This window comes from Felis catus, chromosome D2 (assembly GCF_018350175.1).
Source record: "Felis catus isolate Fca126 chromosome D2, F.catus_Fca126_mat1.0, whole genome shotgun sequence".
NCBI lineage: Eukaryota > Metazoa > Chordata > Mammalia > Carnivora > Felidae > Felis > Felis catus.
Genome location: NC_058378.1, coordinates 11,698,447 through 11,716,227, shown reverse-complemented (window position 1 = coordinate 11,716,227; position 17,781 = coordinate 11,698,447). Strand labels below are relative to the sequence as shown.

Here is a 17,781-nt window from a genome sequence, read left to right as displayed (position 1 = left end):
AATTAAAACCTTTCCACACAGACGAAGGGCACAGAGTTTCTCTGTCATATGAATTCTTTTTTTCTTTTTAAAGATTTTTAAAATCTTTATCTATTGGAGAGAGCGTGCGCACAAGCAGGAGAGGGGCAGAAAGAGGGTAGGGTGGGGGTGAGCAGAGGATCTGAAGCGGGCTCTGTGCTGAGAGCAGAGAGTCTGATGCGGGGCCCAAACTCACAAACTTGTGAGATCGTGACCTGAGCCGAAGTCGGATGCTCAGTCGATTGAGCCACCCGGGCACCCCGTCTATCATAGGAATTCTTTAGTGTGAAAAAAGGCTAGCCTTCTGGCTGAAATATTCCCTGTAATCATTATATTCATACAGCTTTTCCCTCTGTGTGGATTCTCTGATGTCCATAGAGATAATATACTCTGGGTGAGGGCTCTTCCTTATTCACTGCACTTACAGCATTGCTCTCCAGTGTGAACTCTCCGATGTTATCTAGGGACAGAGTATGCATTAAAGGCTTTCCCACAGAAAGAAGGTACTCAGTGTGTCTTTTTTTTTTTTATTTTTTTTTCAACGTTTATTTATTTTTGGGACAGAGAGAGACAGAGCATGAACGGGGGAGGGGCAGAGAGAGAGGGAGACACAGAATCCGAGCCATCAGCCCAGAGCCTGACGCAGGGCTTGAACTCATGGACTGCGAGATCGTGACCTGGCGCTTAACCGACTGCGCCACCCAGGCGCCCCTCTTTTGTTTTTTTTTAAAACCAGTGTGGATTAAAAAAATGTACTCTTAAGGGCTGAATGATGACTGAAGGCTCTTATACTAAGAATATAGTCATAGGGTGTTTCTCCATTCGAATTTCCAGATGGGCATAAAGGTTAAATCTGTGGCGGGGGACCCTTCACTTTATTTATAGGGTTTCTCTCCAGTGTGATGATTTTTTTTTTTTTTTTCGGTTGTACAGCTATAATTTATTCAATAGTAGCTTTCTGGTTTCTTTTCCTACAATCTGTCAGCAAATTCTGCCAGTTCTACCTTGCAAATATACTATGTTCAAGTTGCTATGTCTTTAGTAGGTTCTCAATTAAACATAGGTGGCCTGGGCTTTGCATCCTTGTGATAGGCACCATTTCTGTTGGCATGGCTTAGTTAAACGGCATCCGTACCCCAACATAATGGTTCAGATTTCATTTACCACGATAGCTTATGAGTAACTGTGTCAAATACAGACGTCACTGCTCACTCTTCGGTGTACGAATCCCCATCAGATAGGTACCAGACGCACAGCATGATCAGTGACCAGTCACGTGGCTTCTTCCTGAGTCCGTGGGGATCGGCCACCACCCGTGTGTTCTTCGTGCTCTGCAAAGACCGTAGGCGTGCAGGTGCGTTAGTTACATCCTCGTCTCCCTGTCATCAAGGCATGGGACATTTCGCGAACATGGGTGAGTGGGAATTGGCTAACGGAAATGGAGGTGCGGTAAAGAAACGAAAAGTGGGGAACCTGGAAATGAAATTCGCATCGAACAGAAGAGGAGTTGTAGATGCTGAGTCTGAGTGTGGGAGTGCAGACACAGCTGCCACTTGAGAAACCGTGGATGTGCAGCCAGAGGGACCGAGCGGAGGCGAGCTTATCGCCACAAATGAGGAATGTGGTTGTGACACAGAGGATGAAGATTGTTGCCGAGGAAGTAACACTGGCAAAGAAATTCACATTAGAGGAACTCTCAGAGATATTCTAGAGCCCTGAAGATGCTGGAGGATGAGCCAAATGTAGGAGTGCGACAGTTTGCTGAGACATAGAGGGGGGTGCTTGTTCCACAGGGAGAATTACATAACCAGCAGGATAAGGCAGGCCCCGTTCAGACTGCTCCTGATGAGTGTTTTACAAAGAACAAAAATACTTTAATTCTCAGTGTTCTAATGTTTAAAATTATAGGGAGCTAAATATTTTACTGTTTTTTTTTTCCATTTCTCTGTACTTTTATAACTGGTAGAGTTTTTAATGTTTGGACCAAAATTTTCAAAGGTACAATCGTAAATAGTTTCCCCAAAGATTTGCTTTGCACAGTCATTTTTCTGGTTGTACCATTGTGTGAACTGAGGACTATCTGTATTTTTTAAACAAATGACTGTAAACTCCGTGCAAGACCAGAAATATGGGCTTCTTTTTTTTTTTTAATCGTCTCAGCTCGTTTGCTCTGATAACCACATATTTGCTGTAAGAAAAACCAATAGTATAGATAGCATTTTATTTAGCCAATTTCCAGAAAAGCTAGAAGTGATGATGACGTCAAGGAGACAGACCAGTGACCGCTTATCACAGTTCCCGGAACATAGGAAGCACTCGATGAATGTAACATGTATCTAGAATTTGCTCACTTCCGTCCACCTCCACTACTACACCCTGGTCTGGATCACCTTCATCTCCCTGAATGGCTGAAGTCACTCCCTTAGATCCTTCTGTTTCTTTCTTGCCTCCCTGTGGTCTGCATTTAGTACAGGACCCAGTGGCCCCCATTTCCTTAGTAGAAGCTAAAGTGCAGACACTAGGCTCAAGGTCTCTCAAGGTGTGGCCCCACCCACTACCTCCCACCATCTTCCCCCTGACTACTCTGCTTCAGCCCCAAGGACATCCCCCTGACTACTCTGCTCCAGCCAGAAGGATGTCCTCTGTTTCCTTGAACATGCTGGGTTCAAGGTCTTTCATGGTGTGGCCCCACCCAGTACCTCCCACCATCTTCCGGCCACAAGGCCATCCTCTGTTTCCCTGAGCATGTTGGGTGTTCAATGAACATGACTTTCATTGTCCATCCCCCCAGGCAGTGCTCCTCCTGAAGATAGTCATGTGTCCATTCTCCTTCCCTGCTTCAAGTCTTTGCTCAGAATTCATCCCCTCAACAATACCTGACAGTTGTGTTCATATTTTTATGCTTCCCACCCATAGCAACACTCCTGATCCCCCTTACACAGTTCCATTTTTTTTCCATGGAACTTTTTACCTTTTTTGCTTTTGTTTATTGTCCCTCTTCCCCTGCCAGAATGTAAGGCTAATGAGTGCAGGGATCTTGGATTTATTCAATGATTTATCTCAAGCGCTTAGGGGATATCCTATCACATATATCCTCGGTAAATATTTATTCAATGATGAATGAATGTTTGAAAGAAGCTATTGATGTTGTTTGGTAATTATTTCCCATTTTGTACTATTTCAGCACTCTTGGCAGCATTTGTTAGAGAAATCATGTCTTATTTACTCATCACAGAATTGCCTGGAATGCAGCATTCTGGTGCTGGCTCCACCCCCACCCCTCATCCCTGCCTGCCCCAAATAATCTCTGTTCTTTTTTTTATTAAAAAAATATATTTTTTAAATGTTTGTTTATTTTTGAGAGAAAGAGAGACAGAGCACGAGCAGGGGAGGGACAGAGAGAGAGAGGGAGACACAGAATCTGAAGCAGGCTCCAGGCTCTGAGCTGTCAGCACAGAGCCCGACACAGGGTTTGAACTCACAAACTGTGAGATCATGACCTGAGCCGAAGTCGGACACCTAACCGAGACTGAACCACCCAGGTGCCCCAAATAATCTCTGTTCTAAAGAGTTGTCAGGTCACAGGAAGACTACAAGAGCACTTAACAAAAGGAATTCAATCAGCATATGCTTATGAGGCATTCACTGTGTCTACATTGGCTGATGCGATTGCCTCGGTTTTCATTAAAGAAGTTATTTGATTGGACACCTGGTTTCTATGAAATTCAGTCTGCCCTGCTTGACCGTAGGATACAAGGCATGCAGTCTTTTGAGTTGGAGCCAATTGTGGAAAAATCATTAAGACAACTGAGAAACAAAGACCAGTTACAGAAGGTCTAGACCTGGATAAACATTTCAAAATGACAAGCATTGTAAGCATCTAAGGAAAACATCTGGTGTGATGTGAGGGACTTTTCAATGACCAGGGTTGTGAAGAACATTTTTTTGACTTTTCAAAGGGGCAGTATGTTTGATTTGCTTAGATTGTATATGAAAAGAGTTGTAATTGAATTTTTATTATGTTTATTTGGAAATGGGGAAATTAGGGACTGGACTGCTTTTTTTTTTTTTTTTTTTTAAATCCAGTGATCTCATTGGGTTTTATATCGATGCTACGAATGCTTATGGTACATTAACATTTGTCACAGATATAGTAGGATCAGCAGTTTTCCTCAAATATTGCCCTTTTTCCTGGCTGAATATAACCAGAAAATCACCTAATGGAATCCTGTAATGCTGTCTTTAATTGGAAAGGTAGGATCTTACCTTGGCAATTCTAAAAACCATCCCTATTTATCAGCATGGTAGCACTTATTCATGAGCTAGTATAAAGTGGATTAAAATGATCATTTATTGAGTATATTTTCCCAGTGCAGTGTTAGATGCTGTAATTTAATAATTACATAAGTGAATGCATAATGACAACTAAAGGGAATACAGTGGTATAGGAGCCCAAAACAAAGGAAGTGACATAGCCTGGTGGGTCGGGGAAGGCTCACCTCAGGAGTGGGTGCTTGAGTTAAGTAAGATTTGAAAGATAAATGTGTCTTAACTAGAGAGAGATAAAGGGTTTAATAGCATGTGCAAACTCCTGTAGGAATGAAGGAAGGTTGGCTGGAGGAAGTGTTGGGCTGGCACTCTTCTGTGCAGTGTGGAGCCTTGCACACTAAAAGAGTCTTTTGGTGTTTTTCCTTAGAGCAGCGGGAGGCCATTAATAGATTTGAAGCCAGGAAACATTACAGTTGGTTGATGGTTGAAGCGCTGTTGGATGGGAATTTGCAGTGTGGAAAGCTATTCAGTGGGTTTTGAGGAATGACTAACCAAGATGGTAGCTGGTGTGGGGAGAAATGGGTGGATTTGACGTAGAATCCATAGGATTTGGGGATTGTAAGCTGGATATCACTCTCACAGAAGCGCCATTTATCTTCATGAAGTTCATGAAGTTGCTCCTAGAATATTTGTTTTTTACAGTTTCATATTTTCAAAATTTGTGAAAAAAGAGGAGTAGTTTTGTTTCTTCAAGTTTGTTTTATATAAAATGGGAAATGGTGTCAGTTCAAGTGTTTCCAGGAACAGGCATGATACTCGTATCTCATTATTGTGCTAGACATTCATGGTTAATGAACAGACTTTGAAATTTTAAAAAATGAAATGATAGAATATGAGCAGAATGCACTTTTGTAGTGTTTTGATTATGGAAGATGAGTTGCTGTGAGTTGAATCAAAATTTGTTGCACTAAGTCCTAGGAATGAGACATGGGAACTCAGAAAACCAAAAATACCTAAAGGCAAATACTTAAGGAGGATTTTAGTTGTTATGGGCTCGGGCGGGAAAAGTGATGGTCACAGTGTGCATTTAGGCACTTGGGTACACCAACGGCACATGCAGCTAAAAGGTAAAGGTCAGTGATGAGAGTTAGGAGCCTGGACCTCAGGACCAGGTAGCAAAGACTAATTCCGAAGCCTTATGACACAAGAGACACCCTTTCACTATAGCCTTATTGTTCTGTTACCTTAGCAGTATTAACTTTCTAGATCCCATCAGTATTAGGCTGTGCTTGGTTTGTTCTTGGAAAAGAAAATGGATTTTGTGTGTGTGTGTGTGTGTGTGTGTGTGTGCGCGCGCGCGCGCGCATACCTATATCCTTACGCACGCATGTATGTGTCGATAAAAACCAGATTTACTGCACATGGGTTATAATAAATAAAAATAAAGCTACTTATTAAGACTTCTCAAATGCATAGTCAGTAGGCTCTCAAACCACAGTGGTTCTGGAGAAAAATTATGCTTTGAGATGAATGATGGGTAAATTAAAGGGAACTGGCAGGTATTTATGAATTGTTCTTTGGTCCATCCATGCTCAGTATATTTTACTTTCTGCCAGAAAGGAACCCTGTGCTTACTGGAATATAAAATGAAAACAGCTGCCAGGTAAACTGGAAAAAGCCTCAAAAGTCAGGCTAGGTTCTGTCATTCAAAGTGGAACCATGATCTAACGTTGTAGCAACAGCCTCTCTCCTTGGTGGGGTGGCCGAACTCTTTTGAACTTAAGGTTGCTTCGTGGCCAGGCACTCCATCACAGTGTTAAGGCACTAGGTGGAAGGGAAACTTTGCATGAGTGAGTTAGTTTTATACACTTAGTAGGGTAGTTCATATATTATTTAAGTTGGTTCCTTTCCCTGATATTTTGGTATGGACCACATATTAGTGAGCACCTTCACATGTACTCTCATTTCTGGTTCTGTCCAAAGTATATGTACTTGTTTTAATATTCATCTGTTATTGATTGCCTTCAAGCTCTTCTAAGAGACTACTCACATGTCTCCTGGGATTTATATGCCTTCTGGGACCCGTTTGGGATCCTAATTCCTCGGATCCACTAGTTGGAAATATAGGTTCAGCCTCACCCAAGACCGATAGAACCGGAATCTGCATTTCAGCAAGACTCACAGGTGCTAAGATGTGCGTTAAAGATTGAGAGGTACTTTTTTAGATAATGATTGTAGTAAAAAACCAATTGAGCCTCTAGAAGCAACATGGGGCTGAGGACTTTTAGATTCAGATCAGTTAGGTTTAATGATCAGTTCCTAGAATTAGGTATGATCAGCCCTCTGTCAGCAACAAGTTATTTTGAACCTCATTGTCTTCATCTGTGTATTTGTGGATAATCTATATATAATGAGATGTGGAGAATAAGTAAGTTAATGCCAGGGCTGACATAGACTGTTCTTTTTGGTAAATATGGTGTGCCTTCTTTTCTTGTGTGGCTTACTGAATAGCACTATTATTCTCACCTATACCTTTCCATTTTCTTATTCTCATTCCCAAAGTGTCTTTAATGAGTGCATCAAAGTAATTATTTACTAAATGGTACTTAGATAGACTCCAACTTCCAAAGGAGCCCATTTTACCCAAGAGTGCAGTTTGCATGCTGAAGTTAGTTCCAGCGGGTGTGAGTGGGACCAGATAGCAAAAGGCTATGGGGATTTGGTAAGGCACTGAGCACATCAGCACAATTCAGGTCTTTGTTATTACACTGCCTCTTTGGAAAACACAATATATCTTTGATTTTGCAGATTATATAACCAACAGAAACACTTCATTATTTTTATTATAGCCATGCTGAGCATGAATTAATATTCAGATGTACTCATTATATGAAAATAATGCTATTTTTTTTTTAGCGGATGACTTTTAAGTTGTAACAATTGAACGTTCACTGGAAATTAATGGGCACCTGGAGGGATAGTCGGGAGGAAATTATTAAGAAATTGGACTTTGCCTGTGACTAGAGCTGTAGGCCAGTCATTAGATATTGCTTCACCATATAGGAAATAAAGCAAATGCATAGGATTATGAAGGCTTTAAATGCAAATTAGAGTTGTACTTTTCCAATTGATACAGCAGATTCTTTGGGTTAAACCAAACGGCTTTTGAATTTTTATCACAGCTCGTCACCCCCCACTCTGCCATTTTTCCCGGGTGAGGGTCTTCTAGGATATACTTGTTTGTTCCTTTTGTCGGACTCTAATTAAAAGGGTCAGTGAGTATATCCTTTTACTACTCTGTTAAGTGTCTTGTTGCCTTGTGTTTGAAGCGTCAAAATGTAAGTGGTTAGACTTGTGAGGTATTTGCTACCTAGAACTTGTTAAGGTGAGATATTTTGTTTAAAAATGACAGTGGTATCAGGCACCTGGGTGGCATAGTTGGTTAAGCGTCCAACCCTTGATTTCAGCTCAGGTCATGATCTTACGGTTTGTGAGATCAAGCCCTGCATCAGGCTCTGTACCGACAGTGCAGAACTTGCTTGGAATTCATTCTCTCTCTCTCTCTCTCTCTCTCTCTCTCTCTCTCTCTCTCTCTCCCTCTCTCTCCCTCTCTCTCCCTCTCCCTCCCTCTCCCTCCCTCTCCCTCCCTCTCCCTCCCTCTCCCTCTCTCTCCCTCTCTCTCCCTCTCTCTCCCTCTCTCTCCCTCTCTCTCCCTCTCTCTCCCCCTCTCTCCCCCTCTCTCCCCCCCCTCCTCCTCCTCCTCCTCCTCCTCTACCCCACTCCCCTACTTGAGATCTCTCTCTGTCTCAAAATAAATAATCTTAAAAAAATGACGATGGTATCTCCCATTTATTGTCTATTTAGTGCCTTTTGCAGGTCAGTCATGGTGTGACTCCATTACCTTATCATCTTAGAGATGCAATACTTTGTCTAGGATCTTCTAACCTGTGTATGGCAGAGCTGAGATGGGAATCCAGCCATGGCTAATTCTCAGGCCTGTGTTTCTTGCAGTCCTCATGTTGCCTACACGGAGTCGTCCCATTTACCGTCTTCCCCCTTATATAACTTGTCCTGTAAGGCTGCTTAGTTAATTGGAAGCCAGTGTTGGGTTTCACAGGACTGAACTAGCAAATCCTCTCTCTGCCCATTTCTTTTTTTTTTTTTTTAATTTTTTTTTTTCAACGCTTTTTATTTTTTATTTTTGGGACAGAGAGAGACAGAGCTTGAACGGGGGAGGGGCAGAGAGAGAGGGAGACACAGCATCGGAAACAGGCTCCAGGCTCCGAGCCATCAGCCCAGAGCCTGACGCGGGGCTCGAACTCACGGACCGCGAGATCGTGACCTGGCTGAAGTTGGACGCTTAACCGACTGCGCCACCCAGGCGCCCCTCTCTGCCCATTTCTAAGCAACCAAGGGTCCTTTCAAACGTGGACAAGTAGCCGGTGTGTGGATGAACTGGGGTGACTTTCTGGGTTGGTCCGTTCTTGACCTGTTTTCCTCTGCTGGTTTTGGAGCGATGTGTGTGCCTGCTGTTGGAACCCATGTCGTTCTTGATGATTCGTGATGTCCTAGGCGTGTGTCAGGAAATTTCTTTGTAATTTGGATGATTAAAGCGGCGTGTAAGAGTGCTAACGTGGAAATTTTGTATTTTACCTTTCCTCACGTGGGTTGCCTCTGGGGATCAGCAATGAGAGAGAGTGAGAGAACTGTTGGCTGAGTTGAGCGGCTGCACCCTCTTTCTCCTGCCACCCCGTTACCTTTTTTTTACAAGTAGACATTCTCTAGGGATTGACTCGTGGGTCTTTTTGGCGAGTTGTTGTTCCCTTCGTCTCTGCTTTTTAATATGCGCTAAAGTCATAGCGTCCAAGATCAGAGTTAGACCGCCTCGTCATGTCAGATCTCTAACTTTTTCTCCTTTTTCTCTTTTTGCAGGACGATGAAGTGGTCCTACAGTGCACCGCGACCATCCACAAAGAACAACAGAAACTGTGCTTGGCAGCGGAAGGGTTTGGCAACAGACTTTGCTTCCTGGAGTCTACTTCGAATTCCAAGGTGGGATAAAGCCCTGGGAGGCTGTTCAGATATTGGGGTTTTACTCATGGCAGTCAAGTTATTGACGGGCCCTCTGTAATTGCCTGTGGAGCAGAATAAACGAGAGGGGGTGTGGAAGATGTTTTGACTCTTCACAAAGCAAGTTTCTAGCTGGACCCCCACTCTTCGTAAGGAAGTCAAATAGGATTGTTGGCAAGAATCAAACAAAGCCCTTGCCCCCGTCGTGGTGTTTATATCCTCGCGGACAAGTAAACAAGTAAATAAGTGGTGTGATTTCAGAATGAAGCGCTATGGAGAAAGCAGAGTGATAGGGTAGAGATTAATGGGGCAGGGACTCGCCCTTTCACAAAGGGCGTTTGGGAAAGGCTTGCTGAGGCAGTGACATTTGAGCAGTTTGGAGTGAAGTGAGAGAGTAAGCAGTACTAAGTACTCTGAAACATTCCAGAAAGAGGAACCAGGTGATGCAGGGGCCCCTGGTTAGGAAGAGGAGTTGTCACTGGGGCCCGGTCTTGGAAGGCCTTCCAGGCCACAGCCAGGAGCTGAGGTTTCTCCCTGGGATGAAGGGAGGCCAATGGAGCAGGTGAGTGATGCGATCTGATGTAGTCGTTGCCAAGATCGTCCTGGCTCTCGTGGGGTTTGGAGGGTGTTGAGAGAGCAAGCATGGAAGCAGGGAGATGTTTGGAAGGTGTCTGTGGAAGTCTGGACGCGAGCTGCTGGGTCTTCGGACCACAGCAATGGTGGGGGATCTGGAGGGGGAGATTGAGAACTTGCTTCCGGGACTCGCACCATGTGCTGAAAGATTAGATTGTGTCGAACGAGGGAAAGAGGAAATGAAGATGTCTCGTGGGTGGGAAGTCAACCAGAAATTGGTCAGTGTAGTAGTTTTTTGTGTAGTACTTCCTGACGTCCGGAACCCTTTGACGGGCAGTCTTACTCCATTGTTGTGGTAAGAGTGTGCATGGCTGTTGCTGTCAAATTCACTGCACAGGGGAGGATTTGGAAAGCTAACAGAGGCCAGGTCCCATGCCTAAGATGCTCGCCGGGCCTTGACACAACAGTGTCAGGAACGATTCTTCCATGCTTTGACCTTGGCCGTTTGACTTTAAATGCTTCATTCTTTCCTTTATACCACAGTACTTCTCTGGTAAAATAATTATAATTCTGTGAAATAATACTGAGCACTGTGTACACATGATTCATTTATAATAATAATAATAAATTACAATTATTACAATAATATAATTAAATTATAATTGACTTATAATAATTCAATGTTAGTAACTTTACTACCATTTTAATAGTCGGTGGCAAAACGTGATCATGATGCATTTTATAGCTCTCCATAGATTTATTTACTTATTTTTAAATGTTTATTTATTTATTTTTGAGAAAGAGAGAGTGAGCAGGGGAGGGGCGGAGAGAGAGGGAGACAGAATCCTAAGCAGGCTCCATGCTGTCAACACAGAACTGGATGCGGGACTTGAACTCATGAACCATGACACCATGACCTGAGCTGAAACCAAGAGTTGGATGCTTAACCGACTGAGCCACCCAGGTGCCCCTGTTACTTAGATCTGTTTTAATTTTACAAGTGTTTATTCAGCATTCTCTTTGTATTAATGACTGTGACACTTGTCAGTCGTGAAAAATGGTCTTCTTAAAAAGAAAATACTAAGCATTTTAACATTTAGGATGTTCCCTGTGGTTTCTGCTATTTTGTAGTGGCTGGAACCAGGCACACCGTTTAGTTAGCTGGTTCTTGATTTTTCCCTTGTGTGGAACACAGTACTGGCTATTGTTTTCTTGTTCCTTTAACGTAAGAGCTGGTTTCCAGCACTAAAAATGAACGCTTCCTACTCGGTAGTGGGCATCTCATGTGGCAGTCAGGGCACTAATCCATGTAAACTGGTTACTTCCTCGGAGGCATGCTTAACTATCTCATTGTTAACTGATGACCTAGTGAACTGGCCGCCTGAACCTTTTTTTGTTGTCATTTTGTTTTATTCTTCGCCCGTGTATTTGAAAATTTGCCTGAAGGATGAGATACTGAGGTTGTTCATCAAGCATAGAATGAAGTAGCAGTTGAAGTCCAGTAAACCAATTTGAACTTTTTTTTAAAAATCTTTCTTAATGTTTATTTTTGACAGAGAGAGAGAGAGAGAGAGAGAGAGAGAGAGAGAGAGAGAGAGAGAGAGAGAGAGAGAGAAACGGAATGTAAGCAGGGGAGGGGCAGAGAGAGGGAGACACAGAATCCGAAGCAGGCCCAGGCTCTGAGCTGTCAGCACAGAGCCTGACGCGGGGCTCGAGCTTACACGCGGTGAGATCATGATCTGAACCAAAGTCAGATACTAAGCCAACTGAGCCACCCAGGCGCCCCTTAAGTTCTTACAACATAAGTACAGTCTTACTTGAAAACCTGCTACAATGTCAGGTTTTTGTTTTGTTTTTTTTTTCCCCATGTTTCCATTTGCCTTTGTTCTCGTATATCCTTCCTGTACTTTTCTGCCTGCCGAAATCCTGCTTGTCTTTCAAGAGCTATTTCAAATAGTCCTTATTCTGGGCTGCTTTTTCCCAAGTTCCTGAATTCTCTTCTCTGTGCTTCTGAAGTGCTTTGTTTATACTTCTGTTTTGTTGCCCAGTGGGATTCATTCTGTATAATATCTGCACCACTTTCTCTCCCTGACTATGTCCATATGTATGTATGCTCCCAGACACACAGACCAGCTTCTGAATTCCCTGAGGACCAGAGCGTATTGATTTATTTTCTTAACTCTTACTGCCCGGTAACGAGCACGGTGCCTTGACCTAGTAAGTGATCCACAAAACTTAGTGGACCATTAAGTTTGAGGGGAGACCGCTGATCTTAGGCCAATTATATTTTTCATAGACTTTTAACTTTCAGTAATAACGGAGTCAAAGCTCTGGATCTCCGTTCGTGTTTAAAGTACGTAAGCCTGGGTACAGATGTGGTTTGTGCAGATGTATCTGGTTTTGACTTTCATTGGCGGAAAATGGGAGATGGTCCTTCTTCCCCCTCTCGGGTTTGTTGTCTCCTGTATTGATTATAAAAGTGGAGAGAACAAAGTTATCATTGGCAGTGAGCAAGGAGTCAGTCACTGTAAATTACATATGCGTTCCTGGAAATGATCCCAGAAATGTCTTAAGCTGCAGAATCTTTTAATCAAAGACAGGGCTCTCTTTTCCAGAAGACTGTTTCATGCTGCTAGGCTATCTCTCCATGCTGATTTCTGCCTGAAAGAGAATGGCTCGGAACTGCAGCATAGGTTTTCCTGAAGAGCATGCAAACGTCAGATCTGATGCTACCGCAGTTTAGTCATTCCTAAATTAGAATCACGGATATTTACTGCACATTCTTTATATGAATGACTTTTCATTTTCTTTGTTTTACGATTGAGAAGTCAGGCTTTTGCTTTTAGGAACCCAGTCACTTTGAGATAGACCCACCTGCCCTCATTCAGTTTGAGGGGAGATGAGAAGCTCTCAGAGAGGCAGAGGGTTTCATCTCTGCGAGTCTTTACGTAAAAGTAGGCAGAGCTTGGAAGAGAGCAGAACTTCACGTACACACACAACACAGTGACACGTTACTAGGTGACACGTTATCCCCACATATGTGTTGGGACATGAATGGCAGGAAGTGGAGGAAACACAGCACCATTTCTGTCGTGTCCAAAAATCAGTTACAAGTACTCATGGAGAGCATAGTGGGCCAGTGTGGAAACAGCAGCTGAAACCAAGAGGGAGCGAAGGAGATATGGTAAGAACGGGTATTTCTGGAGCAATCTTGGCCCATGACTTTGGAAGCTAATCTAGTAAAACCCCTTCCAGATAGGCCTTATGTTTTTTTTAATAAATATTTTTTTACTGTTTATTTATTTTTGAGAGACAGGGAAAGACAAGGCACAAGCAGGGAGAGGTAGAAAGAGAGGGAGACCCGGAATCCAAAGCAGGTTCCAGGCTCCAAGCTGTCACCACAGAGCCTGATGCGGGGCTTGAACTCATGGACTGTGAGTTCATGACCTGAGCCGAAGTCGGATGCCTAACCGACTGAGCACCCGGGCACCCTCAGACAAGCCTTCCTTTGAGAATAAGCTTTTGAGAATCAAATATGGATTGAGCAGGGTGATAGGGGCAAAGAACAGACAGGGATCAGGTAAAAGGGAGGGAGGGAAACAGAGCCACCAGATCTCAGAAAAGAAAGGCTGTGTTTTAAATACTGGGTAAAAACAGAAGAACAAGTTGCCTAGAGCCGTGCCGCGAGAGAAGCTGACCCATTCTCCTTTTGTCCAAAGAAGCTCTTTCCAGCCTTATCTGTTTTTCTGAAATGTTTTTGTTACCTGTAGACATAATTCTGCTCCTGGTTGGTGTCTCTCTTCTTATTATATATTTATAAACATATAAAAATATTTCTATATGTGATTTATTTCATATATGTTCTTTTATATAGTTATTTTTATATTTAATATAGAAATATATGATACATTGATATATACTATATTCATATATTTAAATATATAAATATTTACATATAAATTATTTTATATATAAATTGTATATAAATTACATTATATATACATATAGGCATAAATGGATAGTGCACATATATATTATGTGTGTAATTATACCATTTATGTCATGTACATAAAATTATGCTATATGTAAAACAGTTATATATACACATAATTATATAAATTACATGTAATTTATGTATTTATATTTATATAAAGATATATGTTATATATATGTATATATATACATATAACCATACTTTATATAAAACCATATGTGTGTATATATACATATATAATTATGTGTAATTTATAATAATGGGTGGAGTAATCTAGTTTATATTTATTTACATAGTTATTTGAAGTTACCCTTTATATATTATATATATATATATATATATATATATATATATATATATACACACATACAGGTATATATGCAGATATATATATATGCTTTTATATGTTAAAGAGACAGAATAAAGAGCAGAATAATTTTAAGTCAGGTCCACCAGACTTAAAACTGTTACATGATGTTTCAAAATGAACTAAAGAAATTCAGAGACAACAGCATAGATTATAAACTCAGAAAAAAGGTGAGTAGAGAAGAGAAAGATTTGAAAAGAGCTGAAAGATCACAGGACTGAATTGTAAATCACAGACACACTAACTTTTGGAAAGGACACCAGAGGGTATAAACCCATGGTAATGCCTTAAGAGTAACAGAAGAGGGAAAAGTGAAAACCTGTTAAAAAAATAAAACAAAACCCAAAAAGTAGAGGAAAGAGATGAAAGCACCTGAGAGGCTTCCAGGTTCTTGTCCAGCACGTAAGATGCTTGGAAGTTGCCACTCTGTCCTAACAGTAAGTAAAAAGCTGGGCAAACTGAAAAACCAACAACCCTTCTTAGATCCGTGAGGCAGTGAGGTCACAGGGCAAACTTCTGCCCCCAAATCGGAGAGAGCGACAGGCAGGTGCACATAATCACAGCTCACGTGAGCAGTGACCTCTAAGGAACTGGTGCCTGATGGGACAACCTGAACTGAACTGATGAATCGCCGGGGGCTCCGTGTGGACCGCTCTAAGCATTAGAAAATCCGGGGGGCCCACACTTTTGGGAGTTTTCCCTCCTGGGGCTCCCCCCGGTTCTCACAGTGAATATTGGAGGAAAATTCCCCGGTGCTTCAGCCAGGGAGAGGGAAAAAGAACCGTTTGGAGATATTCCAGAGGATTATGTTTTTAACAAGATATGCCCTCTGGAGAACCTGTTTTACCAGAACTCTACCTGCTGCAATTATGTCCGTGACTGACCTACCCAGGGGAAAGGAAATTCCCGACTCCAGCCCACCTTAGCCATCCCGTGCCACCTAAGAGGGGGGAATACTGAGAAACTTGTGAAATTCACAGTCCAGAAGAACAGGCTCACTGGAAGACTGAGACCTAATAACAGAACCAGAAAACACTTCCTCTTCCCGTACCTTACCAGCACGTTACTAAAGGCTTGTTTACAGCAATTCCCTTTACCCAGTACCTCGTGTGTGGCTATCAAGAAAAAACAAACAAACAAACAAAAAACCCAAGTACTGAAAGGCAGTAAACACATTTGGAAGGGACAGAACAGGGATCAGAACCAGATTCCGATATGGCAGCAGTGTTGGAATTACCAGACCAGGAATTTAAAACAACTATGATTAATATGCTAAAGGCTCCAGTTCATAAAATAGACAGCCTGCAAGAACAGATGGGCAATGCAAGCAGAGAGATGGAATTCAAAGAAAGAAAAAAAGAAATGCTGGAGCAGAAAAACACTGACGGAAATTAAGAATGCCTTTGATGGGCTTATTATTAGACTGGACTCGGCTGAGCAAAGAATCTGTGAGTTTGAGGATATCTCCATAGAAACCTCCAAAACTGAAAAGCAAAGAAAAAAGTTGGAAAAAAACAGGACAGGGGCGCCTGGGTGTCTCAGTGAGTTGAGCATTCAACTTCTCTTCAGGTCATGATCTCAGTTCGTGAGTTCGAGCCCCACATTGGGCTCTGTGCTGACAGCTTGGAGCCTGGAGTCTGCTTCAGATTGTGTGTCTCTTCTCTCTCTCTCTCTCTCTCTGCCCCTGCTGCTGCCTCTCTCTGTCTCTCAAAAATAAATAAAAGTTAAAAAAAAAAAACAGGACAGAATACCCAAGAACTGTAGGACAACTACCAAAAAATTCTAGAACCATGATGAAAGGAATAGAGGAAATATTTGAAATAATAATGACTGAGAATTTCTGCAAGTTATTCTACAATATCTAACCACAGGTCCAAGAAGTTAAGACAATGCCAAGAAGAGTGAATGCAAAAACCCCACTACACGTAGGCATATCATTTTCAAGGTACAGAAAATTAAAGATAAAGAAAACATCCTGAAAGAAGCCAGAGGAAGAAACACTTTATACCTGTAAAAGGGCAAGGATAAGAATTGCATCCAATTTTTTGGAAACTATGCAAGAAAGAAGGGAATAAAGTGAAATATTTAAAATGTTGGGAGGGAAAAGCTATCAACCTAGAATTCTGTATCCTGCAAAATTGCCCTTTAGAAGTGAAGAAGAAATGACTTTCTCAGACAAAAATTGAAGAAATTTTTTGCCAGTAGACCTGGCTTATAGGAAACATTGAAAGAAATTCTTCAGCAAGAAGGAAGCTCAGAAACTTGAGTTTACATAAAGGAAGGAAGGAAGCATTGGTGAAGGTAAAATTAAAGTTTTTTTTATTTTTCTTATTCTTAATTGATATAATAGATAAAAGTTTGTTCAAAATAGTAACAGCAACACTGTATTTGCCTATGTATGCTTATGTGTAAGTGAAATGAATAATAGCATTTCTACAAAGGATGAGGAATGAATTAGGATTGTTTTGTTAAAAGGTACTTTCACTATCCATGGAATAGCAAATATAATGTTATTTGAAAGTGGACTCAGATTGGTTGTAAATGTATATTGCAAACTCTAAGAAAACCACTTTAAAAAAGTAAAAAGAAAAAAAAAAGAAGGGGGGGAATGCCTGGGTGGCTCAGTTGGTTGAGCATTTGACTTTTACTTTCAGCTCATGTCATGATCCCAAAGTCATGGTATTGAGCCCCGTGTTGGGTTCTGCACTGAGCGTGGAGCCAGCTTAAGATTCTCTCTCTCTCTCTTTCTGTCTCTCTCTCTCTCTGTCTCTCTCTCTCTCTCTCTCTCTCTCTCTCACCCCTCCCATGCCCCTCTCCTCTGCTCACACTCTCTGTCTAAAAAAGAAAAAAAGTATAACTTATATGTGAAGAATGGAGAGAAAATAAAATCATATGAAATATTCAATTAAAGTCACCGAAGGCAGAAAAAGAATGGAAGACAAAAGTAGAGCAAAGAATAAGGGCAACAAATAGAAAACAGAAACAAATATGTAGATCTTAATCCAACTGTGTCAAGAATTACTTTGAACATCAACGGCCTGAATGCACGAATTAAAAGACTGAGATTGTCAGAGTGGATCAAAGATGACACCCAACTATTTCTTGCCTGCAAGAAACCCACCTTAAATATAAAGACACATAGATTAAAAGTAAGTGGATGGAGAAAGCTATATCATGCTAAAAATAATTGAAAAAGTAGGAATAGCAGCCTTTTGGGTAAGGAAAATTATCAGGGGGAAAGAAGGGCATTATATGATTATAAAGGAACCAATTTTCTAAGAAGACTTAACAATCCTTAACATGTATGCGTGTAACAACAGAGCATCAAAGTATGTGAGGAAGAAACTAATAGAACTACAAGGAAAAATAGATGAATCCACTGTAATAGTTGGAGACTTCTGTCCTCCTTTATCAGAAATGGGGAGATCCAAAAGGCAGAAAATTAGTAAGGGCATAGTTGAACCACACAACACTATCCATCAACTGGATG

General features: G+C 41.6%; 1 protein-coding gene across 9 annotated transcripts in view; it reads left to right on the top strand.

Moving 5' to 3' along the window:
• Window positions 1-17,781, top strand: part of RYR2 (ryanodine receptor 2) — a 757,942-nt gene that overhangs the window by 196,906 nt on the left and 543,255 nt on the right. For all 9 annotated transcript variants that reach the window (XM_023240368.2, XM_023240367.2, XM_023240360.2 and 6 more), the window contains exon 2: window positions 9,220-9,339. In XM_023240368.2, the coding sequence (XP_023096136.2) occupies window positions 9,220-9,339 (120 nt within the window). The remainder of the gene's footprint in view (window positions 1-9,219; window positions 9,340-17,781) is intronic.